A 20,638-nucleotide genomic window follows, 5' to 3' on the forward strand; every position below is an offset into this window, starting at 1 on the left:
AAGAACAGACTTATATATATATATATATATATATATATATATATATATATATATATATATATATATGTCTTATATGTTTTGCCACACTCAGGGGTCATGTCTTTGTCCTCTCAGAGGTCATTACATTACCACGACTTAATCCTAGTGTTTATTCGGAAATTTTAAAAACACTGCAACATTAGAAAGCACATTTTCTTCCCAAACAAAGGTTTGTCCATAATAATAATAATAATAATAATAATAATAATAATAATAATAATAATAATAATAATACATGCTATTTAGAATGCACTTTACATTTCAAAGGAATCTCAGAGTGCTACAGAGCAGAGGGCAAAAACAAACCCCGGGATATTACAAAAATTAAAAACAGCATTTTATAATCACCATTGACAGTAGATAACACAAATAAAATCATAATGAAGTTTCTAAAAGGCTTATAAAGTCTTAGAAAGCTACATAAACAGATGTAGGTCTTGAGATGAATCCAAAAACCACACACCGGACCTCCGGCTAAGCTGAATCATTGGTGGGGGCGCTCGGTGACATATCTCAGCCCTTTTTCCAGCATTCCATCTGGATTAAACCTCACTGACACGGGAAGAGGCAGACTCCAAAAGTGGCTTTGCTTGTCATGAATCAAAGACAAACTGACCAACTCTAAAGGGTTTGAGACCAGATAACATGTCTGAAAAGTGCCTGGGGGTTGCCAAGCACAAGTGACACAGCACGTCCCGTAAAAACAGCCTTAATTATTTTTCTACCTCAAAGCAAAGTGTGAGGAACTTTAAAAAAAGATTTCCACAGCTTTAAGTGAGTGCTGCTGTCAGGATTTCTCACATGGGAAGCTTTTTTATTCACTCCACAGAAGTGTCACGTTCCCCAGGTGTTTTTTTTTTATGTTCCTGGGATTGTGCGTCTTTTACTTTCCTAATTTTTTTATGAATTAGTAGATTATATTAGTTCAGTGTATCTTCTTTCTTTAAGATCTCTGCTTCCCTGTTTTCTCGTCATCAATCTTCCCCTTCACCTAATCAGTAAAAAGTGCTAACGTGTGTTATTTATTTATTTACAGCAGGCTGTTCTATTTCTGGACTCAGAGGGTTGTTAGAGAACATTAGAGAACAAACAGCATCGCGTAGATCCAGGAACCCAGCATACGGGTCAGGAAGGAATTTGTGGCAACGTTTTAAAGCAGGGCTAGGTTATAAAACAATATCTCAAGCTTTGACCTTTTCACAGAGGTCGAATCTATCAATTATCTGAGCATTAAAGAGAATGGCCCAACTGCACACATATCAAGTCATGGTTATCCAGAAAAGCACATCAGATGCTCACTCTAACTTTGGAGGAGATGCAGAGATCCAGAGCTCATGTGGGAGAATTTGATAACAGGACAGGTTTTAGCCATGCATTCCATCAGAGATCTTCAGTTCACACCTTCTTGAGTATTTCTCTCATGTCCCGAGGGAAGTGGATGGAGAGGATGTAACAGGACTGGACCATGTTTAAGACCTCCATTGTAGATGCAGCATCCAGGAGCTGTGGCCTGACAGTTGATGGCAACCAGAGGACCCACTGGTGGGCACCAATGGTAATGGAAGCAGTCAAGCTGAGACTTAGCTCTTCTAAGTCTGGTAGGGCAAGGAGCTCTGTCATCTGGGGGAAGCTAGAAGTAGAGCTTCCCTGTATCGAAGGAAGTCATTTGAGGTAGTTTGGACACTATAATATTTCCTAAGCACCTCCTTTTAGTGGTTTTCTGGGTAAGTCCTACTGGGAGGCCACCCCAGGGAAGAACCCAGAACTCACTGGAGGGCCTTGGGATCCCCTAGAATGAGCTGGAGGATGGATGCTGGGGAGAGGGATGCTTCCCTCCTGGACCTGTAGCCCACATGACCCAATCTCATATAAACGGAAGACAATGGATTGATGGATGGACTCCACAAATCTAGGCTAAATGGAAGAGTGGGGAAAAGAATAAAAAAAAATAAAAAATTCTGTTTGAGATTTTCAAAAATCCTTGAAGGTGTCTTAAAGGTATAGTGGGCAATCATCTTTCGGCTTCGACTTATCTATTGGTTGTCCCACATGCCAATCACTGTGACGTGCTCACGTAATGCCAATGTACGCGCTCGTTCCTTTCTATTTTCCTCTTACTGACTGCGCACTTCTAGTATTTATGCATCCAGTGAACTTTGGTTTTAGCCGTGAATTGTAGCTCCGCTGCTCTCATCCTATATTACACGCAAGACGCAAACTATCTACAAATTTATGAGAAGAAGAGGAATGCCTCAGAAGAAATACATAAGACCAGAGTGTATTTGGGAGATACTTTCACAAGTGTCAAGTCAAGTGCTGGTACGCACAGGTGTTCCATCAGAGATCATGCTGTTTGAACGTGTGTTTATAAAACGATTCTTGTTTTTCTTGGCCAGAATCTTGAATCCACTTTTTCCAACAAAAAAAAGAAACGTGATCATGAAGCATTGTGATCGTCAGGCTACAGGATTGTTTTCCGTTTTGTTCAGTCTATACTTAGAAGATCGGATGCATCTGACCCTGACACAGTTTTACATAAATATGTATGTTGGTGACTATTTTCTTCAAATGCTTAAATAATAAACTTCTTTCAAATTTTGACAGACTGCATTCGGTCTAAAAGATGTTGTTTACTGGAGAGCAAAAACTACAGCTTTGACACATTTTCTGAGTGAAAGAAATGACCCTATTGATATTGCAGTTAAAAACATCATCCCACGGTGGTGGCAGCGTTATGCTTTGGGCTTGCTTAATAGTAATGCAACCAGATTGTGTTTTTTCTTTAACAATCAAGAATGTTTACACTGGCAAAGTGGTACATCTGTTTGTGTTACTTAACAGACATGATCCCTGTTTCAAAATGGAGTAAAAAAACCAAAACGTGTATTATACATCAACTGGCGATTTCATATTGACGTCAAAAGGTAATGTGGGCATCCTTGGCTGTTTGTCCCATCAACTCAAGGATATGCTCCAGGTGTCGTTAACTTTAATCACAATGACAATCTAAATTAGAAGAGCTCACCTATCTGATAGTGGTCGATTTTCATGGTGGAGTTGGTCAGGGAGCCAAAGATGGTGATGATGGAAACTTTCCTGATGGCCATCTCACACACGGACTCTAGGTACTCGTCCTTCTGCTGAACATACATTCTGTTCTCCTCACTGGGTGACGTAATCAGCTGGAGGAAGGGAGGAACCGATAGAGGTTAGGGCATCATGGACATGCCAAAAAACACAGACAGAGAGCGGCAGAGGTGATGTTTACATTAACCTGCAAGAAGTGGTAGGGAAACTTTTTCCCACCCTGCTCATAGTTATGCTACGATAAGGAATCTCTACTGGCTACAAAACAGAGACATTTAGTCTGTCAGCACTCAGCTGTGCAGGCTGGGCTGAAACAGGAGCTTTAATGTGGTGCGTTGCACATTGCTTTAGAGTTTCTGTGAGGACTTGGATTATCAGAAATCCAAAAGAGCCAATGATTTAGATCCCTGAGTACCCAAAGGTGGCTTCCTGCTCTTCTTACTATTAAAAATAGGCATGTTGACCAGATGGTGGGACCATTCTAGTTCTCCAAGCATTCTGTTTGTAAAAAAGCAAACTCCCTCTGGTGTGAGCTGCCCTTCATTTCAGATCCCCTCCTCCTACTCTACATTACTAACAACTCAGTGACGGAGAGGGAATCTAAGGGTCGGCTCCAAAACACTAACCAAAACTACAAAAGCCAGTCAAAACTGGAAGTCGGAAGTTTTGTAAAGCATTTCCTTTGTTCTGCCTGACTCTGCACTGCGTCTTCATCACTGTGTCTGTTATTTGATCACAAGTTGAGTAGAACAGCTGAATACACGCAGATCTTTTTATTACTAGGTTTAGAACTAGTTTAGATGTAAACTTCTAGTCCTCACTGTATTAACACTATAAAATGTCAACCCTAACTTTAAAGCTATAGTTGGTAATCCTGTTCAGTAATACTTTTTGTTATACTGGGTATAATCACCTTCCATCCTGAAAGTAGTTATATATTATGTATTCACAAAGAGGAGGTTTAAAAATAGTTCTCTGTGGGAGCAGCAGGCCTGTAAAAACAATAACCAATCTCTGTCGTTCGGTCCAAAGGGCCTTGATTTGTCAGAGTTGTGTTCCTGCTTTCACCCATAGACGTTATATAAACCCCCTCTATATATCGAGTTCTGGGGGTTATCACCCTCATCTATTGGTTCTCCCACGTACCAATGATTGCTGGCGCGCCCACGAAACGCCAGTGCCCGTGCTCTTTCCTTCCTAGTTTCCGCTTGCTGGCTGTGCCCGCTCTCTTCTAGTGTTTATGTATCCGGTTAGCTTAGCCTTGTAACTCCACTGCTCTCTCTGTATACTTTGAACTTGGCTGAGAGTCGCAAGAAACAAACCCGCGTTCATTTTATGAGAAGAAGAGGAAGGCCTCAGTAGAAAGAAATAAGACCAGAGTGGGATTTGGGAGATTTTTTTCACGTGATCCCCTAAGGAGCCGAAGAGCAGGTAAGACGGTCCTGAGCATGTGCAGTTATTAAAAATGGGACTTGGGGAAACTTACAGAAAAATCACCAACTCTACCTGTAATGCCAACCAGATTAAGTGCTGATTAAGTGTATTTTTTAAGAACTCTGGTCCAAAGATGACAAAATTCTGTCTTGTCAGAATTTAAAAGTAGAAAATGTAAAGTCATCCAGTTTTGATGTCATCAAGACCATGCCTGTAGTTCAAATATGTGTTTGGATTCATCAGGAATTTAACTGATAATATAGCTGTGTCATCAGTATAACAGTGGAAATTAATCCCATGCTGCTCTGATAATTTTACCAATCAGAAGCATATATATATATATATATATATATTAGGGCTGGGCAACGATTAAAATATTTAAATCGCGATTAATCGCCCTGAGTTAATCGCGATTAATCGCGATTAATCGCATGTATTTAGCAAACGCCAAGAATGAATTCAAAAGTAGTTGTAAAGAGCACTTTTATTTTAATGTTTCTTGCTGCCATATGAACAAAAGTGTTGTAACATTTGTAGCACTTATTTTATACTGGATATTTTCAACCCATCTATTGAATTTAGTGCACTAGTTGATCTTTTCTTTCATAAGAGAAAGCAAGCACTACAGGCCAAAATGATGGCCTTTTTTGACCTGCTGTATATTAGCCAGTCCCCTAAGCTTGATGTATCATGAAACTGTGACCTTTTGGGTTTTGTGGTTTTTATTTTATTATTACAATTAAATAATAATAATAATAATAATAATAATAATAATAATAATAATAATAATGTTATGTTCAGTGTTTTTTTCGCTAATCCACCTCTTATATATTTCCAATCCTTATGTAATTTGGCTGTGTTGTGTGCACCTGCCTGTTGCTTTAATCCTATAAATGTCCCCGTCGTGGGATAAAAAAAGTATTAACTAATGTTATCTTATCTTACATAACACTTTTTAATAATATGTACTGGGTTCTTCAAAGGTCTTATTACATGTAGTTGTGGGCTCCAGTAACATCCTCCATCCATCCCTCCCATCCATACATCCATCCATCCATGCCCCTCCTCCATCCCACTGATCTACCTGGATGTTCCCTGGAGGACTAGAAAACGCCTCATCAGGAGACGTCTAGTGGTCTGTCGGGGCAGTGAGAGGAAGTTTCGTCTCTCTCTCTGTTTCTGGGGCTCGCCGTTTCATTTCATGTTTTTTCACGGTGGCTTAGATACAAATTTGTTGTGTTTCCACTAAAATGAACCGGCTTTTTACAAAACATACAGCTTGATTCATTTACGGTATTAAAATAAAGCCAAAACGGTGCTACTTCCTCTTTGGTGTTTCATGTTTTTTGCTGCTGCGGTCTCTACTCTCTCAGCTTGGTTGTGCTATTCAAGTTTGTGGTGAGAGCCTGAGTGAGGCGCCAGGCTGAGCCTGCGTGCTGATAGGCTGGCGCCGCTGAGCCTGTACGAGAGGGGAGGGGGAGCGCGCTGCAGTCAGCGCGCGTGCTGGACGGACACTGACTGAAAGCATGTGAGCAACATGCGTTAATGCGCGATAAAATAAATATCGCCGTTAATAGTCTAATGAATTAACGCGAAATTAACGCGTTAACTTGCCCAGCCCTAATATATATATATATATATATATATATATATTATAATATAGCAAAGAGAATTGGCCCCAGGACTGAACCCTGTGATACTCCACTTGTGACCATGAAGTTTAATATTTATTATTACATATTATTCTAGATTTCGTCGCTCAGGGTTGCAGCATGTTGAAGTAGCTCTGTAACTTTAATTTGAGATTTATTGAATTTTTTTTCAACATTTCATTCCTGCTTTTCTTGGACAAAGTTGCTTGTTTTTTTGAACAACCGTTTCTTTTTGTATTAGATGCTGTGTAGCATGCGTCATTTGAAAAACTGAACATGCTTGCCAACTCTAGCTTTAACTGCAATACTATTTTGTCCACTTTCACTGCCTGTTCTGTTTCAAATAACTCTAGGATGGGAATATTACTAGCACTTTCAAGTTTGCCTGAAAAATATCAAGCATTAGTGAGCAGTAGGTGACTTTACTAAAAGCTAATGCCTCATTAATAACCCCTGAGATGTGAAGTGGGAGCAGAATCTACTGCTGTGAAAAAGTTCCCCTCTTACAGTTTGGCTTATGGTTTTGCTCTTTTCTCACACTTAAAGCATTTTTCAAATAATTAATGGGAAAAAAAATCTATGCAACCCAAACCGATCCGATGTGAAAATATATTTCCTGACCTTGTTATCTCTGATTAACCAACCAGGCATGAAAACTGCTTAACCTGTTGGATCAAGAAATTCTTAAATACACGTAGAATCTGTCTCTTAACGTCAAGTAGGTTAAAAGATCTCAAAAAGCAACACATATTGCCCCAAGGTAAAGAAAATCCAAGAACAGATGAGAAACAGTTTATTGACATCTATTGGTTTAAAAACATACAAAGCCATTTCTAGGGCTTTTGGACCTCAATCCACAGTGAGTCATTATCCACAAATGGAGAAAACATGGTATGGTGGTAAACCTTCACAGGGGTGGTTGTCCTACCAAAAGTACTCCATCATCTTCATCAATGAGGTCACAAAAGAACCCAGAACAAACACATGAATTACTACATGCCCCATATCCCTCAATGTGGGTATATGTGTGTTGGTGTACAGCGAGACATCCCGCAGCCGTTGATCCATTTGTGTCTGCTTAGGGCAGGGAGCCAAGAAAAACCACAGTGATGTGGCCATTCTAACTGCCCCACCAGCTTCAGTTGTTAAGCATTTCCATGGGTGGTAGACACCAGGGCTGGACGATATAGAAAAAAAAGCATAAAAAGCATATAACTAAAATAGAAATCACATTGATTGATATCGTTATCTATAATTTTATGCTGTCGCTACAATACCTATTTTAGATTTAAAAAAATACTGAATTCAAACTCAACCATTTATTCAACTAACTTTTTAGAAAACTGCAAGTTTTTAAAAAAGAAAAAGAACACATGGTCTTTGATTGTGATTGGTTGGGTGGATGTAGTGACTCTAGTATTAACCTATACGATAGGCTAGAATGCAAAAGTAACGAAAACTGTTCTATTGAACTTTTTATTGACCCATTTTTTTCTATCGCACCACACGTCTATCGATTGATATATATTGTTATTGAATTATCATCCAGGAGTAAATGCTGCTTGTTGGGACTTTGAAGCAATCAACTGCTTCCCTTATATAGGACATTTTTGACCAATCTGTATAATATGATTGATTTTGACTTTGTAAAGTGCCTCGAGATGACATGTTGACAACTGGTGCTATATAAATAAAATTGAATTGAATTGAATTGAATTGAATACCCAAACCTCTATGCCTGGCCCACTCAACGACCCTGTGAACCACACCTACCAATACGATTCACACCCTATCCCAGAATGTCCAGAGAGCCAAGTGAAGCGCAGGAGCCACTTCTTCCACATTCATGATCCAGAAGCCGCCAGGGATTGTACACTAGTGCAACCAGTAGTACCACCCCAAGAAGCTAACTCGAATGCCTAACACCAACAACAAATCTCCCAAATCCACTCTGGTCTTATTTCTTTCTACCGAGGTGTTCCTCTTCTTCTCATAAACTTGTACCTCGTTTCCTTCTTGCGAGTATACGGTGAGAGCAGCGGAGCTACAATGAATAGCTAACACCAAAGCTATCCAAAAGCTAACTAGATACATAAACACTAGAAGTGCGCATGTGCAGCCAGCAAGCAGAAACTAACAAGGAAGTTAGTTGAAGCTGGTGGGGCACTAACACTGACATTACATAAGGGTGTCAGAATGAGTGACATATGAGACAACCAATCGATAAGGTGATACCCCCGGAAGTGTCCTGGAGGGACAGAGGGGAGTGTGAGCAGAACCAAAACTCCGACCAATCTCTGCCATTTGGTCCAAATGACAGGATTGCTCAGAGTTTTTACCGGCCTGAAGCTTTCACAGAGTTTAAAATTTTAAACCCAATTTTTCTGAATACATAATGTATTAACCAGTCAGGATGGAAGAACTATTTCACCCAGTATAAAGGAAAGTGTTTCTGAACAGGATTACCAACTATAGCTTTAATCACTAATCAGGCCAATTTTCACTGATTTAGAAAGCTTTTTTTCCTTTAATAAATGAAACTGTTAAAGGAGCGTAGCACAAGTTCCAGGATTTTTTCAGACATCTGCCCCCTATGGCGACAAATTAAAATGACACTAGTTTTGTGCACATGCATGGGAGAAGAGGGAAAGTGTCTGCTGCTGAGACTGCACAGGTCTTCTGTTTAGAGGCATGACTGACGTCTTCTGAGGTAAGAAGGTTATAAATATTGAAGTTAACCCATGTTCTCTTGCTAATACATTGATTACTCAGGAGACTCAAAAAAGTAGCCAGGTAAATGAGAGAGCACAGCACGTTACAACCACACACACGCCTAGAGAATTCACTCTCTCACGAGAAAATCACTCTCTCACTATTCCATGTAGACCAAATATTTGCTGTTTCTTGTTGATAGTTAGGAAATCATACAAATGATCAACCAGACCAGGCTACTAGTTATTATATCTTAATTTTTATAGGAGTAATGATGGCGAACTGCTTGTTGCTTCTGGCTGTTTTTTGTATTAATTGATAACAAGTTACCCAATATGCTGAGCTTTATTTAATGCTGCGTGTTCCTGTCTTTGGCCACCAAATAACCCAGTAAACAAACTGCAGTTTTTGACAGTGAGGCGTTGGATCTATTTGTTGTGGAAAGAGATTGTTGTTTGGTTACTGTATAATCAGTTTTCGTATTCTGCACAAAAATGAAATCTGCTTTCATCCAACTATCCTGGGTGAGTCAGTTGATAACACAACATACAACTAAAATGACTTTCATTAACAAAGTGTTAGATGCACAAATTTGAAAGGGTGGATTGCGCCGCTCTGCTGTCGTGGACTCCGGACTTCAGGCCCCAATTACCCATAAGTAATGAGGACCATAATACAGATTTTTGATGGAGTGTTGCGGAGAGAGGAAAAAGTGTGGATGGAGGGGGAAGGAGTGTGGGGGCGCGTTTGACATGTTTTCCAAATATGGTAGTATCTGCATATCATTACCGTACCCAACGCTTTCACTGATGAAGGGCATTTGGCCTGACAAAACAACAAGATGACGTTATTTTTTTAATGAAATTCTTTGGATAATTTATATATGTAGAAATATCAACTACAGCAAATAGTTTATGCAGTGATTTTATGACACCTTTAAAGCAGTACTAAGTAACTTTCAAGTGGCACTCCCCCCTACAGAACCCTTTGAAAATAGCACTGTCGTAAACACTGACTGTCTCTGTGTGCCCCCCACCCTACAGCTTCAGTGTCACTCTCAAAGAAGCTGGAAGACGCATGACACGACGAAATGTTTGAAGAGGTGGGAAATATTGTACATTGTCTTTAGTGTTGCTTTAAATCACCTGCTAAATTGTAGGAACTTGGGCACACACTTTAAATCTTGCTTTGGAAATGGTACAGCAGGATAACAGGAAGCTTCTGCTCGTTCCCAAAACCTCAGCGCTATTGAAAAGTTGTGATGAAAACAACCAGATTGATTGAATTTTACCAATTCTGCCATGCATGGAGGTCCCGTTTTACTACAACAGCAAATTTAACAAAGTCTTAGTTGAGTTATGTATATATTTGATCCTGTATGTGTAGTATATACCCCATGAAGATTAGAGAAAACCCACAAAAAATTTAAAGGCGCCTCTATTAAAAGAAGTCTGGGAAGTTGTATGTTTTGAAAGAACAGCTCAGTTAAATGCTTCAAAGCTCAAAACTCAAAGAGCTTTCATGTCCGTGGTTAACAGATGTAAGCCTCTGTATGCAAATGTATTAGAGATACCGTCCTCAGCCTTCGCTTATTGACTGAACTGAAGTAGGGCTATGAATGGTTATTCCATCCAATTGTGGAAATTTCTTTAAGCTTTTTCTTTTGACAAACCAGATAACAGAATTGAGGAACTGATTAAACTGTAATAAATAAATGCTGCTGGTCTATTTGATAAATCAAATAGACGAGCAGCAAAGGGGTGGAAATGGTGCGTTTATGGCAGCAATTTGTAGATGGACACAAATTAGTTGTTAGAGCACCATCTACGTGAAATATCCCCCCCTTGTTGAAGCGGAGGTAATGTGCTCTTATTAAATGTAAATGTAAATGTTGTCATGCTCTCACCAGCAGCCGCCTCCTGTTCTCAAAGTAGTCCAGAAAAGAGGCCAGGGAGCCCTTGGGAGGAGGCGTTGGCTTCTTTGTGGGTTTTGGGTAGTCCTGTTTTTCTGGGTACTTTGTCAGCTTCTTTCCATTTTTCTTTCCTCCGATCTTCACTTCTTTCCCAGGTTTTCCTCCTCTCCTGTCAGCTTTCTTGAAATTCTTGTCACTCTTTTTCCTCTTCTTATCATGCTTGCTTTTGACTTTTTTTGTTGGACTGACATCTGGGACAGATTCCATCTCCTCTGGATCTCTCGAAGTTGGCTGGCTGGGTTCATTGTTGTCCTCATAGGCTTTAGTTGATACCTGCATACAGAATTATATGCTGTCATTCAAGTAGAGATTACCCATGATATAAGGCTGCTCAGACTTTGAGCAAACACATGTCCTGTAGTGAATAACATTGGCTGAGACTATTCCCTGGACAAAGTAAAGAACTAAGCAACCACAGAATCTTGATCTGAGTGCTTGAGCATGATTCAGAAGTACACTGGGATGTATTTATTCACAGTAGCTTCACATTAGCCTAATGGCCTGAATATATGTTTTTTGGCCACCCAGAGATGACATGCAAAGACCCCCGGCTGGGATTTAAACCCAGGACCCTATTGCTGCAAGGCAGCAGTGCTACTAACGGCACCACTTGGCAGCCCTTGCTTTGACAAACAACAATTTTCTGTATTCTGCTACTCTTAGTCTACTGTATGGAAATATTGGTATCTGATTCCATTAACTACTGTCTACCACCAATATGTCACTTAGTTACTTGGTTTGGTCTGTTTGAACTGTGGCAAAAAGGGATTTGAACCAAAATAACAATAAACAAGGTGTGTCACAAAGTTTTCAAAAATCAAATACATGAGTTTAAAGCATTTTTGGCAATTTTTTTTAGCATTTTTATTTGTCTCCATAATTCAAGGAGATTGTTGAATACAAAGAAAAACTGTGATGCAGTGCTGTAAGTGCCTGGATAAATGGAAATGACAGAATTGTAACCCATGAGTAAAAAATGTGGGTACAAGATGACATGAAATCTTTATCACGTTGGTTAATTGTCGTAGAATTACCTTTTCTGCCTCATTCTTCTTCTTGCTGGACTTGGCCTTCGTGGGTTTGTGGGAAACAGGCAACCGCCTGTGGCTGTGTGAATCTCTGTTGTCCTTGTCAGTGTGGTTGTCTCCGGCCGGAGTGGTTTTAGCCGGGTACCTCTCTCTGTGGTTCTCATAGTAAGGATCCGCTGTAGTTCTGCTAGCTGGGAGCCAAGGTGCTGTGGGTGGGCCTCTTGTGGGTCTCTGGGTTGTGGTGGTGGTTCTCTGGGTTGTAGTGGTGGTGGGTTTGGTGGTTGTTGTAGTTCTGGTTGTGGTTGTTGTAGCTTTGGTTGTGGTGGTAGTGGTAGTAGTAGGCCTCGTTGTAGTAGTAGTTGTGGTTGTTGTTGGTGTAGTTGTTGTTGTGGGCCGTATAGTTGTTGTGGTGGTTGTAGCAGCTGTTGTTGAGGCCTGTGTAGGCTTTCTAGGGATCTTCTTTATTGGTTTTCTCTCTACAGCTGGATCAGGAGGTATTCAAAACATCAACAGAGAAAAAGGTCAACTTCCAAGAGGTAATGTGAGACTAATTTAAAGGACTAGACCAGTCAAATTACAAAATCTGAACAAATCTGAAAGAGTCTTTGCTACATTGTTTAAAATCTCGGCTTTTATCTAAGATTTACAAAGATTTCTAACTACGCTTGTGAATGATGACAACTGTGCTGGAGGCATGTGACTATACCTCAAACCTATCACAGATAAAACAGCTGAAATTAGTTTTAGGTTCGAAATTATGATCTAATTATTATGGAGGGTATTATGGAGGACTAGCTTGACAGTAGTGCTTCTGAAATAATAGGGCTTGATGTTATTTTTGCCATATGAGGTTCATAGGTAGTTAAAAGTAGTATGCCATCTATCTATCTATCTATCTATCTATCTATCTATCTATATATATATATATATATATATATATATATATATATATATATGTGTGTGTGTGTGTGTGTGTGTGTGTGTGTGTGTGTGTGTGTGTGTGTGTGTGTGTGTAATACATGTTACATGGGATTGTGGGTAATCTTCAGAACAACAATTTTAATGCATTAAAACAGAAAACCCTAAAACGTACATTTCTGACCCATTTTGTTGAGATGGGGGTGCCTAAACATTTTTTCTCCCACTAAGGGGGGCGCAACAGAAAACATTTGAACCACTGCTTTAGAGATATATGAACCCCTGGCATTTGCATAAAACAAATGAAACGCTTTGTTTTCTCTAGTTGAGCAGCTGACAAACTGTCCGGAGAGAGATAAACAGATACTGCCACAAATGCACTGGGTTATTGCATCTGCAGCTTAGCAATAACTGAGCTGATGGCATCATATGCTGTGTCAGCAACAGTCGCCTGCCTGTCTCTAGAAGTTAGCTGAAGAGGCGACTGGAGAGACCAAACCGGAACAAGGCCGCAGGTGCGGATGGGGTCAGCCTTGGAGTCCCAACGGACTGTGCAGGGCAGCTTTGTAGGATTCTGTAGCACCCTTTAACCTTAGGCTGACCAGGAGCAGGCTCCAGTGCTGTGGAAGGCTTCTTGTCTTGTACTGGTTGCAAGAAAAACTCAGCCATCAGTCGTCAGTGACTATAGACCTTTTGCTCTGACTTTCCACATCATGAAGGTCCTAAAGTGATGCCTGTTGATCTACCTGAGTAAGCAAGCAAGCCACTATCAGAATCCCTTGCAGCTTGCCTATAGCCCTGGTTCAACAGAACATTTAACACAATTCATTCTGATTCGTGTTACAAGAGAATGAAAGGTTGTGTGTCTGACCAGGTGGTTAGCAGTGCTCGGATGACTCTGCAGTCATTGGGGATAACAGATATGAACAAGAAACTAGTTTGAATGACCACTAAATGGTGATATGAAGGAGTCTCTTCCTGATGCTTTTATTTTGGTATTTCCCTTAGTATAAAGAAGCCTCTATTTTGACATATTTCCTGTAAACTATATGTGCCTCCTACTTAAAGCTACCATTGATGACTATGTACCAAAAGAGAGGGAATTTGCATGAAGGTCAGGCTCTTTACAGCTGCACAGACTTATGCTTAAATTATTATGTGCCTGGCTGAAAATGGGAACATTTGTTGTTGAATATGTTTCAATGTTATTGAGGTGATGTTATAAGATAATTAATGCTGTGTTACATTCAGTGTGCTTTGCATTATGCTAAAATAGCTTCCTACCTGGCGTTGTGTATAAATAGCACCAGCTCACAGATGAAGGAAAACTGTTTCAGTGATTGTTGTGCCTTTTGTTTACCAGACTATACTGTCATGGTTCAGTTTTGGCCTGGCTGTCTTCCCCTGTTATTTTCCAGCACCTCCTCCTCTCACACAGCTCGGCCTCCACTCCTTCAGCAATCAGTCACACCTGTTAGGCACCAATCAATATGTACTCACTCCACCTGCCAGCCTCTCTACATAAACCTCTTTCAGTCGTCTCTTCCCTGTCGGTTCATCAGTCTCCACTCACTCCACCTCTGTCAGCCATGTAAGCTCTCTGCTTTGTTGTTGAATCTTCTGCTACCCCTGTGCTCCAAGTAAGCTCTCTGTTAGCTGCTGGATCTCCTGCTACCCCAGTGCTCCAAGTAAGCTCTCTGCTTTAGTTGTTGGATCTCCTGCTACCCCATGTGCTTCAAGTAAGCTCTCTGTTAGCTACTGGATCTCCTGCTACCCCTGTGCTCCAAGTAAGCTCTCTGTTAGCTGCTGGATCTCCTGCTACCCCAGTGCTCCAAGTAAGCTCTCTGCTTTGTTGTTGGATCTCCTGTTACCCCAGTGCTCCTAGTAAGCTCTCTGCTGTCATACTCGATCTCCTGCTACCTCTGTGCTCCAAGTACGGCAGCCCTTGCATTCTATGGACTCTCTCTCTGCTGCTCTCCTGGTCGTTCTGCAGCCCCACGTCCAAAGCACTCTCTCACTGCACCTCTGGTTCTACAACAGCCCTGCATCTCCAAGAACTCTCTCTGCTGCACCTCTGGATCTACGGCAGCCCTGCACCTCCTAGAACTCTCTTCGGTCCTCCATCTCCTGCTCCCATCTACATCTCCAGTTCCAGTCCGGTACAGCCTCTCTGGTTTCCTTCCTCCACAACTCATCCTTCATTCAATAAAACTCATTTAACGAAACTCAGTGTGTGGTTGTGTTCGGGTTCATCAGAACACAACGTGACATATACACATATAGAAAGTTTTGGGTAAATACTAATGCTTATCTTGCACAGCATTGAAGGTATATTTGTAATGTAAAACCTATTTCTTTGTTGTATCTGCTCCATAGAGTTGTTCTGAGAAGACTGACTGCTATCTGGAAAGGATCAAAGAGTCTTATTTGTGTTCAAGAAGGCCAAGCATAAATAAAGACCTCTCGATGCATTAGTACGCTTCTTCATTGTGTGGTTGTCTACAGGACATCCTTTCTGCCCAACGCATCACCAACTACAACAACTCTGAAGAAACTTAGATGAGTTACAGCAATGTAACATTTCCATTTGGGATCAACAAAACATTTTGTATTGAATTGCTTTGAAGGCGCGGCCCCCCAACACCCATGGACATGCTCATGGAGACTTGACCCAAAGATGCTACTCTTTCATGCAGCTTTAGAATTTTTTTTTACCTTCATTTGTTTTAAACATTTTAGTATTACTGACTATAGATATGGTCGAGCCATTTGCTGACGTATGAAAGCACACATTTTCCCTATTTAAATGGAATGTTCTCCTGTCTTTCCAACTGTAAAAGGTGGCAGAGAAGATTGAATCTCTGTGGGATGTTACGTTTATCCTCTATGGCAACTGGAAGCAGTGAATCGCAAATTACGGGTTAGCATAATATGCAAATTAAAACAACTTCTGAAGACGTTTTTTGATTAATCCCTGGTCGTTTAACATTGAAGGCTAAAAGTAAAAAAAACAAAAAAAAACAAAAAAAAAAAAACAAAGCGTGACTCACCTGTGCGAGTGACATCCTCCACCTGACCCTCCACACCTGCTGCTTTACACTTCTGGACAAAGCCCTTCTGGCGTAGCTTCTCCATCTTTCTCATGGGCGACTGGTCAATGACCTCATACATGGCCTCCAGTCTGACGGGGTAGGGGTACTTCTCCTCCACCTGCAGCGTTTTCTTTAGCAGCACCATTCCAAACTTGCCTGCAGGTCAAAGGAAGGTGAGGGAAATGTAGGTGAAGGAAGAAAATGAAGATCTGAAAAGTGTGGCAAGCATTTGCTTCAGCCTTTTTAACTCTGGTCACCATAACCCGGGGCTCACACTGACTACGGTGCGGGTTACGGTCCCAATCCAGTTCGCCACAAAACCCGAATCCGGCTCCGCTGGCGAGAACAGAAGTTCACATGATCCTTTGTTTTATATAAAAAAAGAAACAGCTGGTTTTAATTTTCTAGGGGAAAAACTCGTTATCTGTGCACTTAAATATCCTATTTTATCTTCCCAAAAGCTCCTCTGTTTTCTCGTGTGTCTGTGTTGCCATTTTATTTACACTAGTGATGATAGCTAAGTTGGTGTGGTGATTTTATTCTGAAATTCACCAGAACTTTATCCAGCCTAGCGCCTGACATTTCCTGTTTGGCTCGTGAAATTCAGGAGCCACATCCAGGGACCTCTGCGGCGTCCGGCCAAACGTCCTTCTTGGGGAATTTTTTGCAGCCCTGCATTGGCTTGGTAACCGTACGTAACTGATGTGAGTGGAAACCTTGATTTTTAATGATTTTGGTTTCTTGCGGCACCATATTGAATGTGAGACAATGATGAATCTCGTCCACTACAACACAGTGCCCGCATAAACCACCTAATTGGTAAACAGAGTCAATCTTTGTTTATTTTGATCTCAGTATAAATCCAGCTGTTCTGAAAAGCATAGAAGGGTTTGTTAGACAACATTATTGATCAAACGCTATCATGAGGACCAAGAAAAACAGCAGACGGGTCAGGGAGCAAGTTGTGGGAAAGGTTGAAGCTAGGTTTGGTTGTAAAACAATATCACAAGTATTGGACATCTCTCTCAGTGACAGCATCGGGCTGTGGGAGTGTGCTTCATCGGGGAGAGGTAAACTGAACATAGATAATGGGAAGATGGATGCCGCTAAATTCAGGACTAACCTGGGAAAAATCTGTTAGACGACCTTCCAGCAGGGCAACAACCCTAAACAGTCAGGGCGATAATGAATGGTTTAGGTCAAATCATATTTCCATATCAGAATGGCCCAGTAACTGTCCAAACCAAAATTGAATTGAGAATCTGTGGCGAGGCTTGTGAATTGGTGTTTACAGATGCTCCCCATCCAATCTGACTAAATTATTTCCAAAGAAGAATGGGTGAAAGATTCCCTCATTAGATGTGCAAAGCTGGAGACAGAGACATTTTCAGCTGAAGCTGTAGAAGGTATTTTACAGGGGGGCTAAATACAAAGGCATGGCACAATTTTAGATTTGGATCTTATAAAATTGCAAACCATGAATAATTTTTTGTTTCACTATCATGACCTAATTTGTATTGGCCTATCTTCCAACAAATCCGACGGAATATGGTTGTGACATGAAAATGTTAGAAAGTTCCAGGAATGCGTGGGTGCTTTTGTGTACAGTATCTGTGATCATGCTTTCACCCAAGCGGTGCCTCACCCTTCTCCAGTTTGAGGAAGCTCATGAGCCTGGGGATGAGCGCTGTGTCCAGTGGCTCCTGCAGCACCTTCCCCTCAGAGGTGATCCTTCTCACCTTGCCCCCCATCTCCCCCTCCTGATGGAACATCACGATCTGGTGGACGTGTCTCTCGGCCAGCTCGCAGTACACGTCCGGTTTCAGGAGCGACATCATGAGCCGGTAGTACCCGTCGGACTCATGGGGCGCCGAGATCACCAGGACTCGGTTCTTCCCTGCGAAACTGGCCAGCAGGTTGGGTGACCCCGCGCTGTTTGGCATCCTGGAGATCCTGGCTCTTGCTCCAGGGGTGCCCTCATCTTGCAACACGTCCGACCGCTCCGGCAAGCCAATCTGTCCGGCGCCGCCTCTCCGAGCCAACACGCCCTGACCTCCCCCTCTCCTGCCCTTCAGTGCCCCTGTCCGGACGGGAACTGGGGTCCCTTCGTCAGATTGCACATTCGCCGCAGTGTTTGAGCTGTGCATGGTGATCGCAGATCCAAACCCCGGGCGCAAGCGCCCGGCGAAGCCCGCCTTGTCCGTTGCGCGCAGCTGGGCACGTCCAGTTTTTGCGCGTCGGTGGAGTTGCACCCGCTTCAGATGAGTCTGTCTGTCGGCTTCGGTCCAGGTGAGCAGACAAATCAGAGCCAAACTCACACAAATAAACGCCCTCATTGTGGATCCGTCAAGTAAACCAACCCACCCGTAAAAAGAAAAAAGATCCAGCGGTGGAGCTTCGGCGCTGTCCTGCTGTTCCTTCACAACATTTGTTGCCTATTAAGTCCAGATGAAGACAGACGGGGGAGGACGCACAGTTGTTCAGCAGGATTGCTCTCAGAGCATGCCCTCCGCTTCTGAACCTCACAAAAACAGGCGGAATAGGCTGTGCGTCAAGTTAAACCCACAAACTCATCGCAGAAACACTTCGGCTCCCGCAGATAACAGGATAAGCTCCAACGCTCAATAATTCACACGCATGGAAGAAAACCAATGAACTGTCTGAGAGAAAAGTTTTCGATCGTGTTGGGTCGCTTTAACGACATCGATTAAACTTCTCATCGGTCCTATTTCCAGATAGAGACGCTTCCGGATGAATGAAAGGAAGAATTCCCGTCCAAGGCTCGCAGAGACTGCACAGGAAAAATCGGCTCTGCCTCTTTCCAGGGCCCCCTTTGGCAAATGAGAGCCTTTTGGAGCCTTGTCCACACAAACCTCAGCCTCCGGACTCTTGGCGACGCAACGTCACGTCAGGAGGAGCTGCCCCGGGACGATCAGCTGCCAGTTCACTCTGCAAACACTCCTTTCTTCCCCTGCAGATATAAAACATTGTAACATATTATCCCGAAGTATCTATCTATCTATCTATCTATCTATCTATCTATCTATCTATCTATCTATCTATCTATCTATCTATCTATCTATCTATCTATCTATCTATCTATCTATCTATCTATCTATCTATCTATCTATCTATCTATCTATCTATCTATCGTGGCTTGCAAAAGCATTGAACCTTTCTACATTTTGTCACATTATAACCACAGGCATAAATATATTTTATTGAAATTTTATGGGAAAGACCAACACCAAGTGATAGATACAGTTGTGAAGTAGAATGAAAATTATACATTGCTTTTGAATTAAAAAAAATCTGAAAATGGCATTGTGCAAAAGTATTCAGTCCCCCTGAGTCAATACTGTGTGGAGACACCTTTTGCTGCAGTTCCAGCTGAAAGTCTTTTAGGGTTTGTCTCTATCAGCTTTGCCCATCTAGTGACATTTTTGCTCATTCTTTGCAAAACAGTTCAGTCAGATTAGACGGAGAGCGTTTGTGAACAGCAGTTTTCAGATCTTGCCACAGATTATTTATTGGGTTTAGGTCTGGACTTTGACTGGACCATTCTGACGCATGAAAATATTTGGTTTTAAATCGTTCCATTGTGGCCCTGGCTTTATATCCTGATGGAAGGTGAACCTCCACCCCAGTCTCAAGCCTTTTGCAGACTCCAGCAGGTTTTCTCCCCGTATTCGGCTCCATCCATCCTCCCTGTCCCTGCTGAAGAGAGGCACCTCCAGACCATGATGCTGCCACCACCATGTCTGACTGTGGGGACGGTGTGTTCAGGAGGGATGTGCAGTGTTATTTCTCCACCACACAGCGTTTAGCATTTTGGTCTCGTCTGACCAAAGCACCTTCTTCCACGTATGCTGGGTCCCCAACATGGCTTCTGGCCAACTGCAAACAGGACTTCTTTTGGTTTTCTTTTAACAATGGCGTTATCCTTTCCACTTTTCCATAAAGACCACATTGTGCAGTGGATGACTAAAAGTTGTCCTGTGGACAGATTCCCCCACCTGAGCTGTGGATCTCTGCAGTTCCTCCAGAGTCACCATGGGCCTCTTGGCTCCATCTCTGATCAATGCTCTCCTTGCTCATCCTGTAAGTTTAGGTGGACGGTCTTGTCTTGGTGGGAATCCGTTTTGGTGGCCTTAGGGTTGCGTCTCTGCTATTCGCGGATGACGTGGTCCTATTGGCTTCATCAGGGCGTGATCTACAGCTCTCACTGGAGCGGTTCGCAGCCGAGTGCGAAGCGGCTGGGATGAAAATCAGTGCCTCCAAATCCGAGACCATGGTCTTGAACCGGAAAAGGGTAGAGTGCCTTCTCCGGGTTGGGGAGGATGTGCTGCCCCTAGTGGAGGAGTTCAAGTATCTTGGGGTCTTGTTCACGAATGAGGGGAGGATGGAGCGGGAGATTGACAGGCGGATTGGTGCAGCGTCTGCTGTGAAGCGGGCGCTGTACCGATCCGTTGTGTTGAAGAGAGAGCTGAGCCAAAAGGCCAAGCTCTCGATTTACCGGTCGATCTACGTTCCTACCCTCATCTATGGTCACGAGCTTTGGGTCGTGACCGAAAGAACGAGATCCCGGATACAAGCGGCTGAAATGAGTTTTCTCCATAGTGTGTCTGGGCTCTCCCTTAGAGATAGGGTGAGGAGCTCAGTCATCCGGGGAGGACTCAGAGTAGAGCCGCTGCTCCTCCACGT

General features: G+C 42.3%; 1 protein-coding gene across 1 annotated transcript; it reads right to left on the reverse strand.

Moving 5' to 3' along the window:
* Positions 1–3,064: 3,064 nt before the first annotated feature.
* Positions 3,065–18,863, reverse strand: LOC118560999 (coiled-coil domain-containing protein 80-like; the record flags this gene model as incomplete). The annotated part of the gene is made up of 5 exons (XM_036132552.1): positions 17,580–18,863; positions 15,893–16,090; positions 11,931–12,406; positions 10,831–11,169; positions 3,065–3,221 (listed from the first exon to the last, which is right to left on the reverse strand). Coding segments are annotated over exons 1-5 (1,861 nt in total), but the record flags the coding sequence as incomplete, so codon positions are not given.
* Between the last annotated feature and the right edge of the window lie 1,775 nt (positions 18,864–20,638).

Source organism: Fundulus heteroclitus, unplaced genomic scaffold (assembly GCF_011125445.2).
Source record: "Fundulus heteroclitus isolate FHET01 unplaced genomic scaffold, MU-UCD_Fhet_4.1 scaffold_527, whole genome shotgun sequence".
Classification (NCBI taxonomy): domain Eukaryota; kingdom Metazoa; phylum Chordata; class Actinopteri; order Cyprinodontiformes; family Fundulidae; genus Fundulus; species Fundulus heteroclitus.